This window comes from Sinocyclocheilus anshuiensis, unplaced genomic scaffold, assembly GCF_001515605.1.
Source record: "Sinocyclocheilus anshuiensis isolate Anshui unplaced genomic scaffold, SAMN03320099.WGS_v1.1 scaffold815, whole genome shotgun sequence".
Taxonomy (NCBI): domain Eukaryota; kingdom Metazoa; phylum Chordata; class Actinopteri; order Cypriniformes; family Cyprinidae; genus Sinocyclocheilus; species Sinocyclocheilus anshuiensis.
In genome coordinates, this window is record NW_015549621.1 from 361,620 (window position 1) to 384,523 (window position 22,904).

Below are 22,904 nucleotides of genomic sequence, written 5' to 3' on the forward strand. Positions count from 1 at the left end.
TCTTCAAAACATTAGATTCATCCGCGCTGGAGCCGTGCCGACTCACAACCCACGCAAGGAAGATAATTCCGCAGACAGCTGCAATTGCAGGTTTTCAAACAGAGATGGCGACAAAGAGGCAAAACTTACGAACTGCAGCTTTAACAGCAGAAGTAAATGAGACAAGTCAGTCAGTGCTTGTCGCTAATAGGCTAAGGCCTCGATCACACAGAACTCGTTTTTTGCAGTGAGAGGTGCCTTTTTTAAATTGTTTTTGGTTGGCAGTGAGCGTTCTGCACGCTGTTTATGCGCCCTGTGCGCCTCACGTTTTCGCCGCCCGCTGCGCCTCGCGTTTTTGCAGGAGCGCTCTGAGCGCCTGAAGTTGAAAAAAAGCAACTCTGAGCAGAAAAGCGCCCGACGTCATTCATGTTTTTTTCCATTGTCCAATCGAATGAATGGAGAGGCGGGCCCTCCGTTGTGGTGCTGATTTGGTGGTTGCCTAGCAACATAAAAAAAAACGCAGAGCTCTGCTCTTTTTTAAAAGTCACCAAAAAAAGGCAGTGCGGTGCTCTTGGGTTTTCAGACCTAAAAAACGCGTTCTGTGTGATCGGGGCCTAAGTCTGCATGTTATGTGTGTCGCTGTGTAAATGAATGGCGTGGTTTTGTCTGATACTCAAACACGATGCTCATCGTGATTTCAGTATCTGCATCTCAATATATGAGGACATGAACACATAAAATTCATCCCCAGAACTCCTCGAAGAGTCACTTCACACGTTTTTCACCACTTAATTTGTGAAAAACTACCATCAAATACACACTGAAACTGAAAGCTGCGCTGCAATATTTGACCGGAACGATAAAAATGATGGTTATTTTCGTCAGTTACTACTTGTTAGATGTAGCATTCTACTCGCTTTAAATAAGACAGAGCAGACAAATATATTAAGTAGTGCAGTAAGATTACATTTATTTGAATGAATTATAGCATTTATTTGAATTAACTGTTGAGCGAGAAAGAGATGCGTGTGTGAAGTAGCCTACCTGCGCCATGGTGTTACTTTCGCTGCTGAGAAATATAATGTAGCAATTTAAGCTTAGGTATTTTATACAGGTGCAGGGCAGTGTTGACAACAGCTTATGTGCTCCTGAATGTAATTCAGGCACGGTTGGGTGGCAAAACTGAATTTATTTGAAGGAATTATAATAAATAGTTATTAGGCTACAATAGTTCTTCAAATACATCAGTTCTCCCCATTCAAAATAAAGACAAATAAATAAAGCAGTGCTACATTAAGTTGAATGAAATGCATTTAATTAGATAAAAAAGCCTAGCTGAAAGTTTTGGCTGAAAGTTTTTTTTTTTTTTTTTAAGTTTATTTTATTAGTGTACTTAATGGATGTTGAACTCCACATTTCCATTGATTGTGAAATTAGACATGGAAAAGGGTAGGGTTATTTTAGGTTTAGGCGTGGAGGAGGATGGATCTTTGCTTGTTGAGGCTCGGATTGTTGAGCCTCCTCTCCGACAAAGACGGAGCCCAATATGACCGCAAACTAGCCTCGCATCGGTGGCCTGTCACTGACATGATCTGGCGACTTTCCAGTCCGGCGTCAGAGAGGCGACCGATGGCAGTGCTCCGCAATCTATGGTTTGTGTAAATTTCAGTGATACCTTCCACCTGAAAGACAATTTAGATTTGGAAAATATTACAGGTTATCTACAAACAGTTTGAATTCATAGGGTGAAAAATTGAATATCTATTAAATATATTAGCTACCTCTTCACAAATATGTTTTAGCATATTGCCGAGGTAGTTGATTCCCATTGGCTCCCTGGTGAACCACACTTCAGTGTCCTCGAGTTTGCACAAAGGGATGCGCCTGGGATGCAGATAAAAGGCTCCGGCATTGACAGGACACTTTGACGGGTATTTTTTGAAGCCTTCCACAGGACAAAGTGGGTCACCGGGGCACTCAAACATAAATCCTCGTAAAGTCTCTCTGTCAGATGGAGTAGGATCTTTGTGATTTTTTGTTTCTGGGTTATGTGCCAAGGTTAGGTATTCCAAGCCATTCTCGTCTTGTTGGAGAATGAAAGACTCTTTAGATAGGTCGCGGTTTCCTTCTCTCTCCCTCCGTGCAAAACATAGCTGTATGTCAAACCAAACTTTACGTACAAGCCCGATGGGTGTGAATGGGGAGAGCGCAGGTGAATTTTTAATTTTCTCCAGGTCAGACTCAGTGATACAAGGCTGATTGATGAACGCTGGTGCCTTTTCCATTTTTCCTGTAGCGCTTTATAATTGATTTAAAGACGGCATTGCTTGATTTAAAGTCTTTATCATTTATGATGTTGTGTTTTGTGATGTAACGGTTAATACCCGCTCTGATACACTTCAGGCTTCATATACACTGTATTCGCGGCCGGTAGTCGTCTGAACAGAGGCATAAAATTCTCGCAATGTCTCATTAAGTTCAGAAGCCGAGTAAGTCTCAACAGCATCATTTTTTTTCTTCTGATACAAAAAGTCTTTGAATGTGGTAATTGCCCATTTAGTAGTCTTTTTTGTATTAACCTCATCCTTGTTGTCTTCAATCTGCTTCAGCTCTGCTGGTGTTATTTCCTTGTACCTTTTTTCTTTACATGTCTCGTTTGATGTTATATTCTCCAGTTCGTCCAGTTCATCTTGTGCCTCTGCCCATTTATCAAAATTGCCATAATGACCGTATAAGCTAAATGACACGCGAAAATCATACATTTAGCCCAGCTAAGTAAATCGGAAATGTTTACTGTAACTGTCTCACTCTGTATTACTATTCAACTGTAACTGTATGTAACTATGGTTACCAATGTTTATAGGAAGCGCATTAATATAGAACGTGATTAAACTGACCTGGAACTACCTGTGCAGTTAAACGAATTTAATCAACACCTGCCAGCCAATCAGAATCGAGTATTCAGACAGACCATGGCATAAACAGAATTAACAAATGACAGATTCTAGTTTTTTATTGCACTTTACAAAATGTCCCAAATTTTCTGAAAATTGGTTATATTTGTTCACAAGTCTTTTATGTTAATTAATAGGTTACTGTAAATACCACTGCAGCATGAGCTTCCCCAGCTATGGTGCCAATCATATGAACTTTTAGACTCAGGTCTATGTACAAATCTTGATGACGCTTGAGAAGTAATGGAAGTATAATGTCATCGCAATGTCACTTGACTTCCATACCTGTGCCATTGAGGCCAATGAGACCGTAGTGCCGGCCAGAGTTGAGCTCCAGGCTTGTGTCGCTCAGTAACTCTTGGCCATGAAAGGTGAGTGACAGACTGCTGATGTGAACATCAGTGCTGTTGGGGTGGGAGGCCAAGACGCCTGTCACTGCCCGTGCCTCCATCTTACGCATCTCAAACTCATCCAGCTCCTTAGTCAGAGCAGCAATATCTAAGGTGAAAAGTGAAATTGACATAGAAAATAAATTATATGACATAGCTACAGAATAGCTATGTGTCTGACTCTGCCTTATGAGTGTGAACATCTAACATGCACGGGGTCGGTGAATAATCGCTGGTCTAAACATCTTTTTCCATCTAACTTTTGGCACCATTTTAATAAACACACACACCTTCATTTGTCTCCCCATTAGTTACTGCACCATTCACTTGGCCATCATGAAGCTCTCCTTCTCCGTTCACGTCATCATGCTTTTTCACACGCTGTCGAGTTTTGGCAGCCTCTTTCTTCTTTGCAGCCTTCTTCTTAGCAAGATCTGACGGCATGGCTGTGGAGTACAGTAATCGGTTGTTCAAAATGTGATGCCACATCTAACATGATAATATTTCCATACTCTCATGAACTCATAAATTACTGTTCCACTATACACAGATAAATGTGTCATTAAGTTGACCTCACTTTATTGGACCTAAATCAACAGGTAAGATCCTTATAAGCAATGGTTTGTGAAATCACAGAAGGACATTCTTCATAGGAAACTGTAAGTTTTTCCATTACTCTGTGCATTGCATTAACCGGTCAAATACTGCTCGCTTTGAAAAACATCCATAGCTGCTGTTTTGGGGTACATTTCATACCCACATACAGTTCCCAATGGCTTAGGTAACCATTTTTAGTTAATGACAATCTCGACCTCTGAGTGTTTTTTGAGAGGCTGATATGATCTTAAACTGTGGCAGTGTATGAAAATGAATCATGTAACTTTCATGTGAAGAAAGTGTCACTGCAGCTCGACTTTGTCACACCGCTATTCATCCAAGACAGGCTAAGCTAACTACTAAAAGAATAACGTGTACCAAAAACGCTTTTGTAGAAAACACGACGCCATCTACGCCTTGTATAAACGAACACCCTCACATTTTTAATAACCCAAAATAAACTCGTATATCTTATGACAGAAAACCGGCATATGCCCTTGCTAGCTAACTATAGCGCTTTACTGACATCTCTATTTTGGAGTTAGAGATATAAAAAAAAGATATAAATTTACAGTCGTGAATGGTTTAATTTGTATCAGGGTTAGGTTAACAGTTACACCTGACATCGGTGACAGATTGAAATGACAGCATGAGGCGTTAAGGGCCCTGCGTTGAGCTAAGATACAAACTGTACAAGCCGGATATTACCTCACTTGCAGTATACACAATGTAAATGTAACGGAAGTTTCAAGGAAACACCGACAAGCGGAAACAGAGTAAAATAGCTGCTGGTTAGACGTACCTTTCTGAGAGGAGCAAAGCGCGCCCGGGCAGGGCAGGCGGCTCGCGCACACCAGGGTTGCCAGGTTTTTACAAGAAAACCCGCCCAATCGCTGCTCAAAACTAGCCCAAAACTAACCCAATTGCGTTCCGAGGGGTGCCCAGTTAAAAATCGCGTTCCGGTGGGTAAAATACACATTTTTTTGGCGGGGTTCCCCTGCTAAAAATCGCATTCCAGGGGATAAATATCATGTTATTGGAGTCGCTTCCACCCGCGGACATGAAAAACAACCCGCAGCAACAGTGTCGAAGTAGCACCTAGATAAGGTTAGATAAGGTTTAAAGATAAGGTTTTTACTAGGAGTATATGGCAGTGGTAGTACGTGCTAGTCTTAATGGATAAATATGCAATAACACAGCAAACAGCAGTAGCCTAGCTACTTGTGGACAATGGCATTTGATTTGTTAAAACTGAACAATACGTACTACCAAACATTGCAAAATAAGTATAAAATAACATAATAAAGGGGTTCATGTGCATGCAGGGATGTAGGAGAATTACAATACTCGATATGTTGACCCCAAAATAAATATTTCGTCAACTTTTAATCACCATCTTGTGAAACAAAAATGAGATGTAAGCCAAAGTGACAGTCTCATTCACCATTCAGTTTAATTATATATTTTGAATAAATGATGACGGAATTAAAACTATCCTCTTTAAGTAGAACTGAATCTGTATTTTATTTGAGACCTTTTGAAACTCAGGCATTGGCCTAAAAAGCAGACAATAAAATACCTAATAATATATTATTGTATATACGTATTACATCAAAGAAGATATTCTGCATTGCATCATGACTTCAAGTTTTTCTGTTTGTGTTTTATTGTATCTCATTCATCTTTGTGAAGAGAGCTGTCTCATTATTGCCCAAACCAAAGTCTTTTACCTAATGCAATTTGACCATTGCTAAAGGCAGATGAACTTGATTCAGAAGTAAACAGTCAGTTGGCCATCCTTAAAGCAATACTCAAATGCCAAACAGCTATAAGATTTCTGGTAACAAGATATTGGTGTCAGTCTACCATCTGTTGTCCTAGAGCAGGGGTGTCAAACTCAATTCCTGGAGGGCCGGAGCCCTGCAGAGTTTTGTTCCAGCCCTGCTCCAACACACATACCATGTAGTTTTCAAATAAGCAATTCATATCATAACAAAAATAAAAACCGGTATTCGGTATAAACCGGTATACCGCCCAGCACTAGGCTAAATCTAAACTCTGCAGGGCTCCGGCCCTCCAGGAATTGAGCTTGACAGCAAAGTCAGGAAAGTAATTTCTCGATAGTTTTTGTATTTTTCAACGGATCCTCGGAAGAGACGCAGGAATTCATCCAAAGTGAGCGCAGTCTCTGCGGGTTAGTGTGTTCTGGGGGAAATATCGCTGGTGGCTGCTAATGTTGCTCAGCCTCTGTGCAAGCAAAGCAGCTAACTTACGAAGCTATGCGAGACAGTGGAGGACTTTTTATTGATTGTAATTTATCATCAGTTGTCTTTCGGACCACAAAATGGATATTACACCCTGATATCCTGAACTTTGTAATATTTCAGGTCAACTGTGCATGAAAGTGCACCAGGGGAGGTGATTTCTCATCTAGTAATGTAAATGTAATTCTCAAATAATGTGTTCGTGCATGCAGCTCGCGCATATTGCGTGCAGGAGGATGTCTTGCTAGATGAAAGCGGACTAATTTATATGGAGGGTGGTAGTGTGTCGGTTTTGCATGTTTGGATGTTAAATCAGACCCATATGTCCCGATGTCAGTCATCTGACTGTGAAGAGGCAGGTCAGATTGGTTGCTGTTGCTCTTCCTTTTGTTTTGGCTTTTCGCTGCTGAACTTGACATCGTCGTCCGTTAATCGGATTGTGAAGACATCGACGCTGAATTAACTACTCATGTTATGATTAGACACAAGCACGCATGGTATCAGGAATTTAAATATGAACCTTTACAGAATCCCTGTCGAATGCCTCTACTGTAATCCACTGTAAACGAGACTGTGCTGTTACTTGAACTGCTCTCTAAGGAGACCTATCGAGACTTGACATCCACTGACTGGCTTGCAGAGCCCCTGCTCGACCATGCGCCTGTCTTCTTTCCTGGCTGTTTTCCGGCCTGCTCTGCCCCTCATCCTGGGCCTCTCTTTGGGCTGCAGCCTCAGCCTCCTGATGGTGTCCTGGACGCAGGGGGAGACCGATGAGGCTTGTGGAGATGAGCTGGGCAATGGGAGACTCATACACAGTGGTCATATCAGGGATGTCCAGAATGGTCAAGATGGGAATGAGGACTTCCAGCCTCGCGTTGTGCCCTATCACAAGGACCCCAACAAACCACACAAGAAAGTCCTCCGGTGAGTCCCTGCATATCAGTTCAGTTTGGCTTCATTTCCTATATGAAAGGACCGAAATCTCATTTTGAAATGGTTCTTTTAGCTAGTTGTTATTCAAGTTATTAAAAAAATTAGACAAGAAGGCCATCATATAAAATTGCAATGAGCTATGTATATTTAAAAGTATTTAAAATGATATTAAATCAGCTATGACCTTTGGATCATGTTGGTATCAGTAGTCGGTATAGAAATGTGACTAGAAAGGGGGGTTTGTTTGACTTGGCAGTAAGTAGTAAGGTCTCTGTCGAGTATTTTTCACCTCGCCTCTGTGCTTTTCTTTCAGCTGACTTCTTCACCACTTTGTGAAGCCACAGACATAGAATCTCTTATTATTCCTCTCATAAAAACACCCACGGCTGCATATGCAGTTCAGCCATGCCAGTACCCCAAGAGAGGTTTGATGATGAACGGTTAAACTTAAAAAGATGTTTGGAATTCTTAGTCTCACTTCTGTCAACTGGGACTAAAACATCAGTAACCGTTTGTGTTGCATCTTTATGTAAATTAAATAAGATTAAAAAATAAGAAAGTGCCTGTTTATTCATCATTTTAGGCTTAACAGCTAAAAAAATATTGGCATCAATTTAGATTACAAAACAACTTTGCATAAATAGAAGGGCATTATTAATAATGAAATATAATGCATTACAAAAAGATAATGGTTATTGGGCATGTAAACAAAAATCATGTTGTGAGAAAAATGATATCAGCTGATCTCCACAATTGTGTTAACTTGTACATGTCATGTTTTGACTTCTATTAGAGACTGTTTTAATAAATCTTTTGAGTTGAGCACAGTCTGCCATTTTTATTGTCCTCAATTTACCAATAACAAATACAATTTTATTAATAATTATGTTGACAAAACTAGGGTGCCAGAGCAGAGGTTAAGGGTAACTGAAGCTGTTTGCTTTAGAGATTATTGTAGTTCTCCCTCATTTGTCTCACTCAGCTTTTTAATTGAATTGGATCTTTATCCCCTCATTCTTGGCCTTAACCAGTTAAAACCAGTGTTTTAATCAGTGTTTTAAATGCACAAAGGGATATATCTTAGTTTCCACTATATTAATTATTAAGCAGCACAACAATGATAATAAGAAATGTTTCTTGATTAGCAAATCAGCAGATTAGAATGATTTCTGAAGGATCATGAGACTGGAGTAATGGCTGCTGAAAATTCAGCTTTGCCATCACAGGAATAAATTATGACATTATTATTTAGGAATAAATTAAACATTTTAAAATATATTCAAATAGGAAAAAAGTATATTTAAATTGTAATAATTTTTCACAATATTACTGTTTTAGTGTATTTTTTGATCAAATAAATACAGCCTTGGTGAGCATAAGAGATTAAAAAAAAAAAAAAAAACATAAAAAAAACCCCTCCAAACTTTTGAACGGTAGTGTTTATGTACACTAAAATTAAACTGTTAAATACTGGTAAATGTTCTACTTTTTGTTTTTTGCCACAGGACACGTTACATCCACACAGAGCTGGGCATCCGAGAACGCCTTCTGGTGGGTATCCTGAGCTCACGTGCCACTCTCAACACACTAGGGGTGGCTGTCAATAAAACGGTAGCCCACCATTTCCACTGTACCTTCTTTTTCACTGGCCTTCGAAGCACAAAGGCACCGCATGGCATGGCTGTTGTTGCTCATGGTGATGACCGACCCGTCTGGCTTATGTATGAAACTATACGGCACCTCCACCAACACCACGGCAATGAGTATGACTGGTTTTACCTTGCACAAGATGATGCATACACACAAGCTGAAAGGGTCGTGGAGCTGGTTAATCATCTTAGTGCGGGACAGGATATGTACATGGGACGTGCAGAGGAGTTTATCGGGGGTGAAGAACGTGCCCGATATTGCCATGGTGGATATGGGTATCTGCTGTCACGTAGCCTACTAGCCCGACTGCAGCCCCACCTGGACTCTTGCCGAAATGACATCCTCAGTGTCAGGCCAGACGAGTGGCTTGGTCGCTGCATCATCGATTACTTGGGTCTTAGCTGTGTGGAGAAGCATCAGGTGGGGAAATGTTTTTTTTTTAATAGGATGTAAATGAAAAGCTAAAACCTATTTACTAAAACTGGTGGTTTGAGCCTTGTCTAAGTAACCCAGTGTCATTTTCTCCTGAAATGTGCTTTGTCATTTTCAGTTGCTTGTTTATGTTTATAATTACAGACCAAAACAAAAGCACACAAAGAGAGAGAATCTGTTTTAACCTGAATTATGATTAGTGTTGTTGTGATCTTTTAAAATCATGTAGGAGATGACATACCGTTACTTTGAGCTGCAGAAGAACGTGGACCCTGAGCGCGAGGACAGTGCACAGTTTAAGAACGCCTTCGCTGTCCATCCTGTCTCTGAACCTGCCCTGATGTATCGCCTACATAAACGCTATAACCAGATTGAACTGGACTGGACCTATGCACAAATACAGCAGTTACAGGTATGTTACGGCACCTCATCGTCTTGATGGATTAATCAACAGGGAAAAAAAGTATGGTGTATCTATTAGTTTCAGTGTCTTGCCTGTTCATCTGTAGCGTCTTGCCTAAAGTTCATTGCCCTTAGGCATGTCTGCACAATCATATGCAAAAACCTGATCCAGAACCAGCACCTTTAGTTTGAGAATGTATTAAGACCTCAGATTATCTTGACTAAGCTGTGCCTCGCTAACACCTACACAAATATGCCTTTTATTAAATGCATGCTGTATGTGGAACTGACTATTTGTCTCTGTGAGCTACAACTCAGTCAAGCTGCAGTCTTAATCTAAATAAATGACACAATGTGTAATCAAATATTTGTAGGATTAAGTACACGTCTTTTGGAGCAAAGAAACAAAGACATGCTAGACAAAGACATGTTACAATCGCATTATCTACGCATGTTAGTCTGACTTAGCAACCATTTTAGATTTCAGTCAGACTAAAGAATTTACATTGTATTTTAAAAAGATGAATCATTACTTTAGTCCAAATAAAATTTCACTTAATGTAATGCTTAGCTTTGATGCATAGTTCAGGGGTGGCCAACGTTGGTCCTCGAGAGCCACAGACCTGCAAAATTTTGCTCCAACCTTGATAAAAACTCCCCTGCCTTTTGGCTTTCTAGTAACCCTTAGAGCTTGATTAGCTTGTTCAGATGTGTTTGATTAGGCTTGGAGCTGAATTCTGCAGGACTGTAGCTCTCCAGGACCCACGTTGGCCACCCCTGGTATAGTGTTTCATGTTTGGGCAAAGATGCTGCATAGGTAATGGGGCAAGGTGTTTGCAGCTGTCAGCCAGCCATCATGCATCACATAACAGCAGGAAATTAACTTGAAATGAGCTACCTCTGCTTTTCAACTGCCTTTATATTGGATAAGATGACTTTGACTCAAGGAGAAAGCTTGCCTTTCTGCATAATACAAGAAAGAGGAAAGGCAGTTGATAGACATACTGTGCCTAAATCAAAAATAACAGAAAGGAGAACTTGTTCTCTTTACCAGTTTAACATTTATTGCAGCTCCTTATTCTGTTGTTTTGACCATAGAACCAGATCAATAACATAAGTGAGCTCACTCCTGAGGGCAAAGCCGGAGCCACCTGGCCCATCGGAATCAACCCACCTTTCCGACCCAAAACCCGCTTTGAGGTGATCAACTGGGAATACTTCACCGAAGAGCACATTTATTCATGTGCCGACAGCTCTCCAAAGTGTGAGCTTCGAGGTGCGGACAGGGCAGATGTCAATTCAGTCCTGGAGACGGCAGTGGGCCGTCTGAACGAGCGCTATCAGCCTCAGTTGCGCTTCCGTAAGCGCCATCTGCTGAATGGGTACCGGCGCTTCGATCCCACACGGGGCATGGAGTACGTGCTGGATTTGGCCCTGGAAGCTTTAACGCAGAAAGGTCACAGTCAGGTTATTGCCAAACGGGTGAGTCTGCTGAAACCGCTCAGTGCTGTCGAGATCATCCCAATGCCATATGTAACAGAAGCGACACGGGTACAGGTGATCCTCCCTGTGACGGCACACGATCAAGACTTTGTGGGTAACTTCCTTGACATGTATGTCATGAATGCTCTGGATACCCATGACAATGCTCTTCTCACCTTCTTGTTTGTGTATGACCCCTTCGATGCCCAAAGAGTCAGTCAGACAGATGTCTTTGCAGGTGTCAAAGCCATGATTGGTGAGGTAGAGAAACGTTACGGTGATGTAAAGATTCCTTGGATTAGTGTAAAGACTGAAGTTCCCTCACAGGTCAAGCTGATGGACATCATCTCCAAGAAGCACCCAGTAGACACCCTGTTCCTTTTGGCCAGTGTATGGACCGAGGTCAATGCTGACTTCCTTAATCGCTGCCGTATGAATGCTATCAGCAATTGGCAGGTCTTCTTCCCGATCCACTTTCAAGAGTACAGTCCCTCTCTGGTCTACCGCGACCAACAGCCTTCCGCCGCTTCATCGTTTGCGTCTGTTGCTCATGGTGATGACCGACCCGTCTGGCTTATGTATGAAACTATACGGCACCTCCACCAACACCACGGCAATGAGTATGACTGGTTTTACCTTGCACAAGATGATGCATACACACAAGCTGAAAGGGTCGTGGAGCTGGTTAATCATCTTAGTGCGGGACAGGATATGTACATGGGACGTGCAGAGGAGTTTATCGGGGGTGAAGAACGTGCCCGATATTGCCATGGTGGATATGGGTATCTGCTGTCACGTAGCCTACTAGCCCGACTGCAGCCCCACCTGGACTCTTGCCGAAATGACATCCTCAGTGTCAGGCCAGACGAGTGGCTTGGTCGCTGCATCATCGATTACTTGGGTCTTAGCTGTGTGGAGAAGCATCAGGTGGGGAAATGTTTTTTTTTTAATAGGATGTAAATGAAAAGCTAAAACCTATTTACTAAAACTGGTGGTTTGAGCCTTGTCTAAGTAACCCAGTGTCATTTTCTCCTGAAATGTGCTTTGTCATTTTCAGTTGCTTGTTTATGTTTATAATTACAGACCAAAACAAAAGCACACAAAGAGAGAGAATCTGTTTTAACCTGAATTATGATTAGTGTTGTTGTGATCTTTTAAAATCATGTAGGAGATGACATACCGTTACTTTGAGCTGCAGAAGAACGTGGACCCTGAGCGCGAGGACAGTGCACAGTTTAAGAACGCCTTCGCTGTCCATCCTGTCTCTGAACCTGCCCTGATGTATCGCCTACATAAACGCTATAACCAGATTGAACTGGACTGGACCTATGCACAAATACAGCAGTTACAGGTATGTTACGGCACCTCATCGTCTTGATGGATTAATCAACAGGGAAAAAAAGTATGGTGTATCTATTAGTTTCAGTGTCTTGCCTGTTCATCTGTAGCGTCTTGCCTAAAGTTCATTGCCCTTAGGCATGTCTGCACAATCATATGCAAAAACCTGATCCAGAACCAGCACCTTTAGTTTGAGAATGTATTAAGACCTCAGATTATCTTGACTAAGCTGTGCCTCGCTAACACCTACACAAATATGCCTTTTATTAAATGCATGCTGTATGTGGAACTGACTATTTGTCTCTGTGAGCTACAACTCAGTCAAGCTGCAGTCTTAATCTAAATAAATGACACAATGTGTAATCAAATATTTGTAGGATTAAGTACACGTCTTTTGGAGCAAAGAAACAAAGACATGCTAGACAAAGACATGTTACAATCGCATTATCTACGCATGTTAGTCTGACTTAGCAACCATTTTAGATTTCAGTCAGACTAAAGAATTTACATTGTATTTTAAAAAGATGAATCATTACTTTAGTCCAAATAAAATTTCACTTAATGTAATGCTTAGCTTTGATGCATAGTTCAGGGGTGGCCAACGTTGGTCCTCGAGAGCCACAGACCTGCAAAATTTTGCTCCAACCTTGATAAAAACTCCCCTGCCTTTTGGCTTTCTAGTAACCCTTAGAGCTTGATTAGCTTGTTCAGATGTGTTTGATTAGGCTTGGAGCTGAATTCTGCAGGACTGTAGCTCTCCAGGACCCACGTTGGCCACCCCTGGTATAGTGTTTCATGTTTGGGCAAAGATGCTGCATAGGTAATGGGGCAAGGTGTTTGCAGCTGTCAGCCAGCCATCATGCATCACATAACAGCAGGAAATTAACTTGAAATGAGCTACCTCTGCTTTTCAACTGCCTTTATATTGGATAAGATGACTTTGACTCAAGGAGAAAGCTTGCCTTTCTGCATAATACAAGAAAGAGGAAAGGCAGTTGATAGACATACTGTGCCTAAATCAAAAATAACAGAAAGGAGAACTTGTTCTCTTTACCAGTTTAACATTTATTGCAGCTCCTTATTCTGTTGTTTTGACCATAGAACCAGATCAATAACATAAGTGAGCTCACTCCTGAGGGCAAAGCCGGAGCCACCTGGCCCATCGGAATCAACCCACCTTTCCGACCCAAAACCCGCTTTGAGGTGATCAACTGGGAATACTTCACCGAAGAGCACATTTATTCATGTGCCGACAGCTCTCCAAAGTGTGAGCTTCGAGGTGCAGACAGGGCAGACGTCAATTCAGTCCTGGAGACGGCAGTGGGTAGTTTAAACGAGCGCTATCAGCCTCAGTTGCGCTTCCGTAAGCGGCGTCTGCTGAATGGGTACCGGCGCTTCGATCCCACACGGGGCATGGAGTACGTGCTGGATTTGGCCCTGGAAGCTTTAACGCAGAAAGGTCACAGTCAGGTTATTGCCAAACGGGTGAGTCTGCTGAAACCGCTCAGTGCTGTCGAGATCATCCCAATGCCATATGTAACAGAAGCGACACGGGTACAGGTGATCCTCCCTGTGACGGCACACGATCAAGACTTTGTGGGTAACTTCCTTGACATGTATGTCATGAATGCTCTGGATACCCATGACAATGCTCTTCTCACCTTCTTGTTTGTGTATGACCCCTTCGATGCCCAAAGAGTCAGTCAGACAGATGTCTTTGCAGGTGTCAAAGCCATGATTGGTGAGGTAGAGAAACGTTACGGTGATGTAAAGATTCCTTGGATTAGTGTAAAGACTGAAGTTCCCTCACAGGTCAAGCTGATGGACATCATCTCCAAGAAGCACCCAGTAGACACCCTGTTCCTTTTGGCCAGTGTATGGACCGAGGTCAATGCTGACTTCCTTAATCGCTGCCGTATGAATGCTATCAGCAATTGGCAGGTCTTCTTCCCGATCCACTTTCAAGAGTACAGTCCCTCTCTGGTCTACCGCGACCAACAGCCTTCCGCCGCTTCATCGTTTGCGTCCGAGGCACTGCGCGATGGCCACTTTGACCGCCACGTCTTTGAAGAAGCCTGCTTTTACAATGCAGATTATATGGCTGCCCGCACAAAGATGGCAGCTGACATTTTGGACAATGACGAGTTGCTTGAGAGCATGGACGTCTATGAGATCTTTGTGCGTTACTCTGGGCTACATGTGTTTCGGGCTGTCGAGCCAGCACTAGTTCAGAAGTATGTGCACAGAGAATGTAACCCGCGGTTCAGTGAGGACATCTATCACCGCTGCGTGCTCAGTAACCTCGAGGGGCTGGCCTCTCGATCACACCTAGCGATGGCTCTGTTTGAACAGGAGCAGGCTAACAGCACCTGAACTGACTACTACTGCAACCCTAAGATGGCTTAAACTTTTTGATTCTCATTTAGGTGGCCTTAAATGACCTACTGATATTGACTGAGTGAATTTCACCGAGGCTGTGAACTTCTCTGCACAGATCATCCAGTCATCTCAATTCAGCGAAACTGGGTGAAGTCGCCTTGTTAAAGGCATAGAAAGTTGTCATCATTTACCTAGCCTCATGTTGTTCAAAATCTGTATGTCTTACTTTTTGTGGAACATTGAAGACATTTTTAAGAATGTTTTTTTTGTCTATACAATGAATGTCAAAGGTGACCAGTTCTCTGTGTTGTGTTCTGCAGAAGAAAGAAATTCAGGTCTGAACTGACTTGAAGATGAGTAAACAATGACAGATTTTATATTTTTTTAGTCCCTTTAAGGATCTACAAAAAAATGGATTTAAACTATAAATGTGTACCAATTTAACCAGAGAACAACATTCACGATATCTCCATGACTCATTTTAAATAAAACCTGAGGAATGAGTTTCACCTCGTTTACATTAATACCGATGACTGAATGCAGGAACCTGAAGTTAGCAATGGGAAAGCATAAGGAACACATTCATCTTTTACTATATGAACACGTCAGACTTTAGGTGGTTAGTAGAGGTTCTAGTCTCAGCTACAAATGTAACTTGAGCCATCTTTCTTCCTCCAGATATATGATTGTATGACCTTTGAACAGAATGTGCTAAATATTTCAGGACTGAATAAACAAATTATTTGTGAAAACTAATTATGAATCATTACTATGATGCAACAACTTTTTTTAATATATATGTTTTTATCAAGTATCTTGCACTACGTAGAACTAAGCAAGACTGGTTAAAGGGTAATCCCTGTTTACAAAATCAAAGTTTTTGCCTACTCATGCGGTCTCTGTTTGGTTTGACATCAGTGACACTGAATACCACTGGTTCTCACATATAACCAGAAGTGACAGTTCATATTTAAATATGGGCGCCTGTGAATCGGACTTGAGAATAGACCTTTGTACAAAGAGTGCCTATACTCTTGAAAAACAACACGTTTTACTTAACTAGCTTGGTCTGGTTCACCACAATCTTATAAATCAGTTTCAGTCCCCTTCTCTTTTTCAACTGATTTTCAGCTGATGAGAGAGAGATGAAATTCAATACACGCTGTATGTTTAGAGGGGCCTGAGACATTGACTTGAAATGGCGCCTTTCGTCTTTTTCCACAGGGAACATAGTTTAATACAGTACATTCTCCATCTGACTGTATGTATGGAAGTCTTTTTCTCCGCTCTGCTATTTTCATGCATTTTAGAGAACAGAGGGACACCCTGTGGATTTGACCAGGTCAAGAGCAGAGAGGTAGTGAAAGGTTCTTTCAAAGCGGAGGGTGTGGCTAGCTGCTGAATACAAACACCAGTTTCCTCATTGGCATAATGACACATTTATCTTAAAAGAGGAGTTAAGAAAAGGAACACAAATAAATCATTAATAATTGATACTCCCTGCTGTTTCACCACTGCTGTAATCACAAAAATAATAGTTTTCATAGACGAGTCTTATTCTCAACTGCCACAGTCATATTATCAAACCATTTGTAACTTCATTTGATTTAGTTCCCCCCCCCCATCCCCCTTCTCCCTTGGATTTCACACAAATGCAGTGGTTCTCAACTATTTTGATTCAAAGCCCCCTTTGTCCAAGAAAATATTTAAAGCCCTCCAATCTAAGGAGATATTTACCTCTGGCACTTTTTTTGGGTGCATTTGTATCGTTAAAAAATATTTTTAAAATTATAAAATTATGAATTATTTTATCGTTAAAATACTTTTTCTATTCCATCTTATTTTATTATTATTTTTTTAAAAGACCCTCTAACACTAGCATTCCCTATTTTTCTGTTCTTACTAGTTTTCTTTATAAAAAAGACCCTCTAACACTTGCATTCTCTATTCTTTTTCTATTCTTACTATTGTTTTCTTTATAAAAAATGACCCTCTAACACTAGCATTCACTATTCTTTTTCTATTCTATCTTGTTTTCTTTTTATTTGTTATAAAAATTACCCTCTAACACTAGCATTTTCTATTCTTTTTCTCTTCTTTTGACTTTTTTTATTTATTAAAAAAACAAACAAAACACCCTCTAACACTAGCGTTCCCTATTTTTTTCTATTCTATCTACTTGCTTTCTTTTTCTTTATTATTAAAAAAACCTTGCTATGTGTACTGCGTTAGGCTAACTGAGACTTGTCACAGCACTTACATATTGCCCTTTTGTTGGTTTTGATTGCTTCTATTGTCCTCATTTGTAAGTCGCTTTGGATAAAAGTGTCTGCTAAATGACAATGTAAATAATTTGATATAACTTATTGAGGCCCCCTAGTGGGCCCTGACCCCTTGGTTGAGTACCACTGCACATCTTGAAAATAAACTCTCATCACACTTTCAGTATGGTGTTCCATTCACAAACTTTGGCAAGCGCTTGTTTATTTACATCCTCACTATGCTACATATGTACGTCTGTAGTTTTGATCTCTCTAGCTGAACAGTGAAACAAGATGCGAAAGCAAACATATACAGACCGTGAGAGAGAGAAAAAAAATACATAGTGAATCATTAAAACCTACTTGTTCAGATATCTGCTGGCAGTACTTCTATGAACAAACCAAAGAATAACACGGACACTATAACCAAAACCTGGTTATAATGAAGATTTCAAAGCCCAGCAGAACTCTAGTACTGAATACTTCAATACTTGTGTGGCATTTAATTTAAGCCATACCAGTAAAGTGTTGAATTTTTAGCACCCAAACTGTTGGATATTTTCCCTTACAGAAGCACTGGAGGGCAGCGTGATCCATACTATGACTAAAAGCAAGAGAGATGGTAACATTGAACACTTGACCCCATGATGGTCAGGTTAAGCACATTTGGTGGCTTAAAGAGTTAGAGAAGAGGTTACTTTACATATGAGAAAGTCGCTAATAGCCACACAGGTAGATGTTATACTTCCAAGTTTATAATGTTCAAAATGGCTGAATATACATGTAGTACCCATAAGATTCAATGAGAGGTGCTGTTGTTGCCCAACAGGCTCTGTAAAAAGCATTGGTGTGCTTCTCTTATCCACATATTAAATTGCAAAGTCTTTTTAAAAGACAAAAAAAGAAAAACTGCTGCTGTACATGTTGGTACTGTATGTAGAGGCTGTGACCCAGACACAGAGGGTCACTAACTAAAGGTACTCGGTGCTTTTCGTATCAAGTCCCAAGCAGTCAGAAGGTTTCTCATGTCCTTGTATGAAAGTATAAAAATGTGTCCATGCAGCATGCATAGGTCTGAAAAAACACTCTGAGGGACAACACACAGGTCACCAGAGCTCCTTTTTCCTCACGAGAAGATGCGTGAGGATCACAGGCAAACTGCAAGAACACAAACCATCCTACAGCCTACAGTAAAGAAGCAGCAGAGGGTTCACGATCAAAACCCAGAGCCAATGAGAAGTCATGTGACATTTATTCCCGAGTTCATATTTCATTTCTCGACTTTTTTGTTTAGGTGACGTATAATTAGCATGGCAAGCGTTCAGAGCGCTCAGTTATGATCCATGATTTAGTGCAAAGAATATGAGTCAAAGTAATTTTTAAAAGCACTGTTTTCACAGCTATAGAGAAATGAGAATTTAAAATGTGTATTCTCTAAAAATGTATCCATCTTTTAAAAAGTCCTTCATCTAGTCAAAGTCTGTACACTGTCTTTTTAAAAAGTAAATTACACCTTTGGTAAAACATTTTATTTTTTTTTTTTTAAAGACCCTCTAACACTAGCATTCCCTATTTTTCTGTTCTTACTAGTTTTCTTTATAAAAAAGACCCTCTAACACTTGCATTCTCTATTCTTTTTCTATTCTTACTATTGTTTTCTTTATAAAAAATGACCCTCTAACACTAGCATTCACTATTCTTTTTCTATTCTATCTTGTTTTCTTTTTATTTGTTATAAAAATTACCCTCTAACACTAGCATTTTCTATTCTTTTTCTCTTCTTTTGACTTTTTTTATTTATTAAAAAAACAAACAAAACACCCTCTAACACTAGCGTTCCCTATTTTTTTCTATTCTATCTACTTGCTTTCTTTTTCTTTATTATTAAAAAAACCTTGCTATGTGTACTGCGTTAGGCTAACTGAGACTTGTCACAGCACTTACATATTGCCCTTTTGTTGGTTTTGATTGCTTCTATTGTCCTCATTTGTAAGTCGCTTTGGATAAAAGTGTCTGCTAAATGACAATGTAAATAATTTGATATAACTTATTGAGGCCCCCTAGTGGGCCCTGACCCCTTGGTTGAGTACCACTGCACATCTTGAAAATAAACTCTCATCACACTTTCAGTATGGTGTTCCATTCACAAACTTTGGCAAGCGCTTGTTTATTTACATCCTCACTATGCTACATATGTACGTCTGTAGTTTTGATCTCTCTAGCTGAACAGTGAAACAAGATGCGAAAGCAAACATATACAGACCGTGAGAGAGAGAAAAAAAATACATAGTGAATCATTAAAACCTACTTGTTCAGATATCTGCTGGCAGTACTTCTATGAACAAACCAAAGAATAACACGGACACTATAACCAAAACCTGGTTATAATGAAGATTTCAAAGCCCAGCAGAACTCTAGTACTGAATACTTCAATACTTGTGTGGCATTTAATTTAAGCCATACCAGTAAAGTGTTGAATTTTTAGCACCCAAACTGTTGGATATTTTCCCTTACAGAAGCACTGGAGGGCAGCGTGATCCATACTATGACTAAAAGCAAGAGAGATGGTAACATTGAACACTTGACCCCATGATGGTCAGGTTAAGCACATTTGGTGGCTTAAAGAGTTAGAGAAGAGGTTACTTTACATATGAGAAAGTCGCTAATAGCCACACAGGTAGATGTTATACTTCCAAGTTTATAATGTTCAAAATGGCTGAATATACATGTAGTACCCATAAGATTCAATGAGAGGTGCTGTTGTTGCCCAACAGGCTCTGTAAAAAGCATTGGTGTGCTTCTCTTATCCACATATTAAATTGCAAAGTCTTTTTAAAAGACAAAAAAAGAAAAACTGCTGCTGTACATGTTGGTACTGTATGTAGAGGCTGTGACCCAGACACAGAGGGTCACTAACTAAAGGTACTCGGTGCTTTTCGTATCAAGTCCCAAGCAGTCAGAAGGTTTCTCATGTCCTTGTATGAAAGTATAAAAATGTGTCCATGCAGCATGCATAGGTCGTGACAACATCCAGGTCACCAGAACAACTCTTTCCTCACGAGAAGATGCGTGAGACTCACAGACAAACTGCAAGAACTCACAATAATTGATCTGGACAAACCATCCTTCAGCTGACAGTAAAGAAGGAGCAGAGGGTTAACGATCAAAACCCAAAGCCACTGAGAAGTCAGGACTATGCTGCAATGATGAAACCAATCTGTAATAGCAGATGGCAGTATCCACATTCCAAAACATTTATTCCCTAGTTCATCCTTCATTTCTCGACTTTTTTGTTAAGGTGACGTATAATTAGCATGGAAAGCATTCAGAGCGCTCAGTTATGTTCCATGATTTAGTGCAAAGACTATGAGTCATAAAGCAATTTTAAAAAGCACTGTTTTCACAGCTATGGAGAAATGGGAATTTAAAATGTGTATTCTTTAAAAATGCATCCTTCATCATGTCAAAGTCTGTACACTCTCTTTTTAAAAGTAAATTAGACCGTTGGTAAAACATCAAATGACACTAATGCTTTAAAATCATTCGAAACAGTGACATTAGTGAGAAACGCACAGTATGTTATTTTAAACAACACTATTGAAATGGATAAAAAAATAATAATAATGCAGGATTCAAAGGAACTTCAAGAAGATGGTTAATGTCATGTGCACAAAAAAGGTTTTGGTGAAGCATAAAGAAGTGTCTCTGAAAAGATGAGATTTTACAGAATATTCACTTTTATCTCGTTGACTGCTGATCTGATTAATCCGCTCTAGTTTGACATAACACGTCACCACATCCGGGTCCAAATGCTCCTTCAGATCCCAAAAACAAACTACAAACAGTGCTAATATACACTTACGGTGTGCTATAGTACTACTGAAAAATCAAGATCCTAACCTTTAACTTCATACTGAAATCTCAGTTGGCTAGACAGAGATTCAGATTCATCTTTTCTGACTGGGACGCTGTGAGCCCAGAGACTAGTGTACACTGGAAGCTTAGCTTAAAGGGGTACCATTATTGTACAGTGCTCATAAACGGCAGTTGAGATTGTATTCTTACTTCAAATGAAGTAAAGGCTTGGACCCAGAAACAGTCTTTTGATATGTCACAAGCGGATTATATTTCTGAATAACTTGTGTCACCATGCTGGTATGGTCATAAGTTTTGAAAATTTTTTTTTTTTTCAAAACTGAGATTTATACATCATCTGAGCTTTCCATTGATGTATGGTTTGTTAGGATCGGACAATATTTGATCGAGATACAACTATTTGAAAATCTGGAATCTGAGGGTGCAAAAATCTAAATATTGAGAAAATCGCCTTTAAAGTTGTCCAAATGAAGTCCTTAGCAATGCATATTACTAATGATAATACATTTTTTATATATTTACGGTAGGAAATTTACAAAATATCTTCATGGAACATAATCTTTACTAAATATCCTAATGATTTTTGGCATTAAAGAAAAATCGATAATTTTGACCCATACAATGTATTTTTGGCTATTGCTACAAATTTACCCCAGCAACTTAAGACTGGTTTTGTGCTCCAGGGTCACAAATGTGAAAGCTTCTCAAAAACCGTGACCTATCAAATTCCTTCAAAGTGAACTAATGACTATGTCAGTACTGTCCTACAAAGGCAAAACACAGCAACTACACATAATTCAATCAAAAAAAGTGAAAATTGATCAAAACTTTAAAAAAATCTAAAACTCTAAAGTCACATTCTCTCTCGAGTGTACTTACTGTTTTGTCTTTATATGGCAGAATAGCTTTTAAATACTTGGTTAAAACAACCTCCTATCTTTCAATGTTTATATACACTATTGCAGCTAAATGTCATTATTGTGGCAGGGACAGAAAGCAGAGAGCGACATACCCTGTAAGCCACCAGTTCAGTTAATACTGAATGATTCTCCTCTTTAAGCTGCCTGCCTCAAAGTACTTAATAAATACACTTCTAAATAAAAGTGTTAATAATGGAGATAATTATTGTATCTCCACTGATTCCCAACACTGACAGGCATTCAAAATGACCTTTTTGATCAATACCCAAGAAAAAAACTGGTACAAGTGTGGACTAAATTAGAGACATCATCAATACCTGAGTCAAAACACACGTTAATCACAGGGAAAATGTGTGTGAATACCAGGAATTGATGACTGACAGTAAGGAAAGCTGAATCACAACTGAATCAACGTTGGATCCACAGTCTACGGGACTGAGCCGGCTCTGAAGTCATCAAGTTCAAAATGCTGGTGGATCTGGTGGATGTTAAAAACCAGAAATCCAAATAGTGCATTGTGAGATGATTTCATCCAGGAATGGAAGACATGGAAGACACAATGGGGCTGTTGGAGTAACGGTGTGATTGGTCCATTATGGTGGATTGTAGGTCACAGCGACAACAATGACTGGACGCGAACACAAACCCTCATACACTGCAGAAAATAATGCAGGAACCTCCGTGTGTTGGCTGTGTTGTCACAAATGAGCCATGTTTTCTGAATGTGGTCGGTTTGAGTTCTAGGTGTTCCTCGAGGCCAAGGCCTGCTCTAGCTCCTGCCTCCTCTGCTGAATCTTTGGAAGCAGAAAGACAGAGTCAGTCAGTTTTTGTCCAGTGCAGTTCAGACATTGACAAAGTGCAGCCCGTTATAACACCCTGTTTTATAGTAAGACCAGGAGAAGGTTCACACTAGTCATCGTATATTTTTATATTCTTACCTTGCAGTAGAAGTAACGGCTAACAGCCTCCTGAGACCAAGGCTGATGATAAAACTCTGCTCTCCTCTCTTCCTCTGGGTTCCCAACAACATCTGTCATCAGCTACAAAC

General features: G+C 40.1%; 1 protein-coding gene and 1 pseudogene across 2 annotated transcripts; one reads left to right on the plus strand and one right to left on the minus strand.

Moving 5' to 3' along the window:
- Window positions 1-4,775, minus strand: part of LOC107659433 (ATP-binding cassette sub-family F member 2-like) — an 11,083-nt pseudogene extending 6,308 nt beyond the window's left edge.
- Window positions 4,776-6,035: 1,260 nt separating this feature from the next.
- Window positions 6,036-15,509, plus strand: LOC107659451 (chondroitin sulfate glucuronyltransferase-like). 2 transcript variants are annotated; one of them, XM_016448399.1, is made up of 6 exons: window positions 6,036-7,107; window positions 8,622-9,186; window positions 9,428-9,610; window positions 10,699-11,580; window positions 13,183-13,189; window positions 14,387-15,509. In XM_016448399.1, the coding sequence occupies exons 1-6, from the start codon at window positions 6,839-6,841 to the stop codon at window positions 14,791-14,793; spliced, it is 2,313 nt and encodes a 770-aa protein (XP_016303885.1). In that variant the 5' UTR covers window positions 6,036-6,838; the 3' UTR covers window positions 14,794-15,509. The 2 variants fall into 2 exon arrangements, with proteins under 2 accessions (XP_016303885.1, XP_016303883.1); XM_016448397.1 differs by lacking the exons at window positions 9,428-9,610; window positions 10,699-11,580; window positions 13,183-13,189 and adding exons at window positions 11,636-12,009; window positions 12,251-12,433 and having other exon boundaries at window positions 8,622-8,812; window positions 13,522-15,509.
- Window positions 15,510-22,904: the final 7,395 nt, after the last annotated feature.